This window comes from Phalaenopsis equestris, unplaced genomic scaffold (genome assembly GCF_001263595.1).
Source record: "Phalaenopsis equestris unplaced genomic scaffold, ASM126359v1 Scaffold000469, whole genome shotgun sequence".
Lineage (NCBI taxonomy): Eukaryota > Viridiplantae > Streptophyta > Magnoliopsida > Asparagales > Orchidaceae > Phalaenopsis > Phalaenopsis equestris.
In genome coordinates, this window is record NW_018164910.1 from 862,925 (window position 1) to 865,933 (window position 3,009).

General features: G+C 34.9%; 1 protein-coding gene across 3 annotated transcripts in view; it reads right to left on the reverse strand.

Annotated features, from left to right (window-relative positions):
• Nucleotides 1–260: 260 nt before the first annotated feature.
• LOC110027956 (carboxymethylenebutenolidase homolog) overlaps nt 261–3,009 on the reverse strand; it is an 8,254-nt gene continuing 5,505 nt past the window's right edge. Inside the window, exons 2-4 of one of the 3 annotated variants that reach the window (XM_020729622.1) lie at nt 2,361–2,650; nt 1,286–1,825; nt 261–342 (exon numbers count right to left, since the gene is read on the reverse strand). In XM_020729622.1, the coding sequence (XP_020585281.1) occupies nt 330–342; nt 1,286–1,825; nt 2,361–2,650 (843 nt within the window). In that variant the 3' untranslated portion in view covers nt 261–329. Of the gene's footprint in view, nt 343–1,004; nt 1,826–2,360; nt 2,651–3,009 lie in introns of those variants that run through there. The other 2 variants (XM_020729620.1, XM_020729621.1) reach the window with 2 other exon arrangements.

Genomic DNA, 3,009 nt, shown 5'->3' on the forward strand with positions numbered 1-3,009 from the left:
ATATTAACATGAACATATAATTTATAAAGACCTGTGACTGTAATTTCTAGCATTTGCATATAATTTTAAAATGTTATTGTCAACTCCTTTAAAATTTTAAATTCAGCCAAGTAATCTTCACAACTGAAAGATGAGTCCAATTGAAAATCAATTCTGAACATTTAATGAATATACTGAGGATCATGTTATAGACACCTTACCGATCAACGACAACCTTCTCCAGTCCATTGGGGATGCATCTTTCAAAGAACCATAACATTTGTCGAACAGGGCCTGCTTACGCGGATCATTGATCGAACAATCTCCACTGAGGAACTATTGTGAATCAGTCACCGCCTGTTCCTACAAAAAAACTCATCTTTACACCGAAGTTGTAACATGAAAAACCTAGTTCTCTTGCAACTATAAAAATCTTTTCATAGTGAAACTCTTCAACTGGGCCAAACCCGGCGATTTTTTCTGTTTACTAATTTTCCATGTAAAAACTTCTGCTATCACTACTAGTAATTTTTTTTTATCGGAGTGTTTTGAATTCTCGTGCAATGCTAAGACGATAATTCATTACTCTACCGCTGTGAATCTTCTAGCACGCATCAAATACCATTTCATTTTCGTATACAAATAAAAAATAATAGTCGAGATTCCATCATCAAGAGATCTTTAAATCCAAATAGAAGTTATGCTGGGTGCATATTCAAAATATGATCTGACTCATATTTCAAAAGCTGTAGAAACAAAATAATTAATTTCTTATTTTATTACACTATCATAATCAAAGTCCAAAAGAATGATATGTGATCAACTTTCAAAAGCTATTACACATATATATATATATATATGACACCTTATCTAAACATACAAATGTGTATTTCACTTTCAAAAACTAAAGATAGTGATATTTTTATTTGCTATAAAATATTTGGATGATATACATGTATAAAATAAAATTTAGATATTGTTGAGTTCAACATAAATGATTGTAAACTAAGACTTCATTTGAGAAGATGGTGAAACTCTTGTTCCATTATAGTGAACACCGACACAGATTTACTTTTGTTTGTTGAAACAACATCTCTCGAAGTTGTTTCTAAAGAACGATAATTTTTCGTCATTTTAGATAGCAGATGGCCCTTCAAACGAGCCATAAAGACCAAACACTACATAGCTTGCTCACTACAATCTTCATCCCTTATTCTAACAATTCAGACATAGAATACAAGAGAAAATAGGATCCACAACTAAAGTCCACTTGGGAAGAAAATAAAAAAACAAAGGTTAAGCGTACTGGCTGTTTAAGACAGAATTTTCCTGATCCAAAATCAAGTGATGTTTCAGCCAATTTCTCAACAAATTAAAGGCATCCTCGGCGTCTCTATCATCTTCATGACTCTCCGGGCGATGAGCAAATCCATGGCCTCTCCCCGAAAAGATCACAGCTTTCGATCCCTCAATCGTCTTCTCCATCTCTAACACTAAACTCATCGGGCAAAGAGGGTCTTCGTCCCCACAGATAAACAGTACTGGAACATTTATAAACTCAGCTAACGACAAGTTAATTCTCGTCCCGTAGAAGCAAATACCAGTCCGAAAATGGCTGTTCTTGGCTAATGCTTCCATCAAACGTCCGCCACCGAAGCAGAATCCGATAACTCCGAGCTTCTTCGATATCCCTGCGGCGGTGAATTCGTCAATCATCCACTTCGTCGATGATTCTATGTCCTTGGCTACTCTTTCAGGGTGTTGTCGAGCGAGCCAATGCTCAAGCTCGGCTGCAGGCTGCCATTTCTTCCACGGATCGCCACGGAATAAGTCAGGGACAAGAACACTGAAAGCAAAAGTTTAAAAGGATACATGAATATGATTTAAAACTGGAATATTACTATGCATTTATATATCTAACACCTAAAACTTTGATTTTTACACATGTGATATGTTACCTTACTTGTGCATGAAAGATGCATTTCATTCTTTAAAATTTAAAAAGGTTATATTTTTTATGTGACACGAAAGATTTGGGCGGTTTGAACATAAAAATTAAAGCTTAGGTGTAAGATTTGGGTGGTATTTTTGATTGTTTGTATGAAGTCATTTTAGTCCCAGAGTCTATAAAACGTGTCAGTTTAGTCCTACAACTCATTAAACTGAAGCTGAAATAGTACTTTGTGGGGATTATATTAGCCTATATTAAAAAGGTTTGGATACTAAATTGACACTTACAAATTTTCAACTAAAATGACCCCTTACAAACGGTCAAGAGACTATATATTGACGCTTTTCTCTATAATAACAGACAAAGAAGAAATTACGCGCTAAATGAAAGTAAGAACACCTTAAACACTATAAAGGCCATGAGAACATACTTGTAACCATTGCACGCAATTTGATAAGCGAAATCTCGTGTGGACGAATCCTCAAACCCAAAAATATCAGACAGAAGTAGCAAACCGGTGCCATTGTTATTCTTGACGGCCTTAAACAAATAAGCACGAAAGCTGTCCCCACTCTCACCTATCAGAAGTTCAGTGCCATTAACAAGCTCGCAGGCATCATCATCCACTCCATCCTCCAACTTAACCTTGGTTCTCAACACATAATTTGTAGTTTTCCGGCGCAAGCATGAATGTCGGAACTGATCGAAGTAAAATAGCCCCTGGACCAGAACTGGAATTTTGCAGTTAGAAAATGCATAAATTCATGTAATGAAGCAGAAGATGCTCTCTCTCTCTCTCTCTCTCCCTCTCTCTCTCTCTCTCTCCCTCTATATATATATTTATATATAGATGGGAGATTTTCATTATACAACTCAATTCGTATTTATTTACATATCTCACATCTAAACTGCAATTTTTACACATGCAGTATGCATAAAATTGTATTATTTTTAAAAGTTTAAAATACTGGTTTCCTTGAAGTGACATTAAATATTTGGATGGTAAAAATATAAAAAATAAAATTTAGATGTTAGATATGTAAATACAAAAGAATTGGGTGGTATGTATGTAAATTATA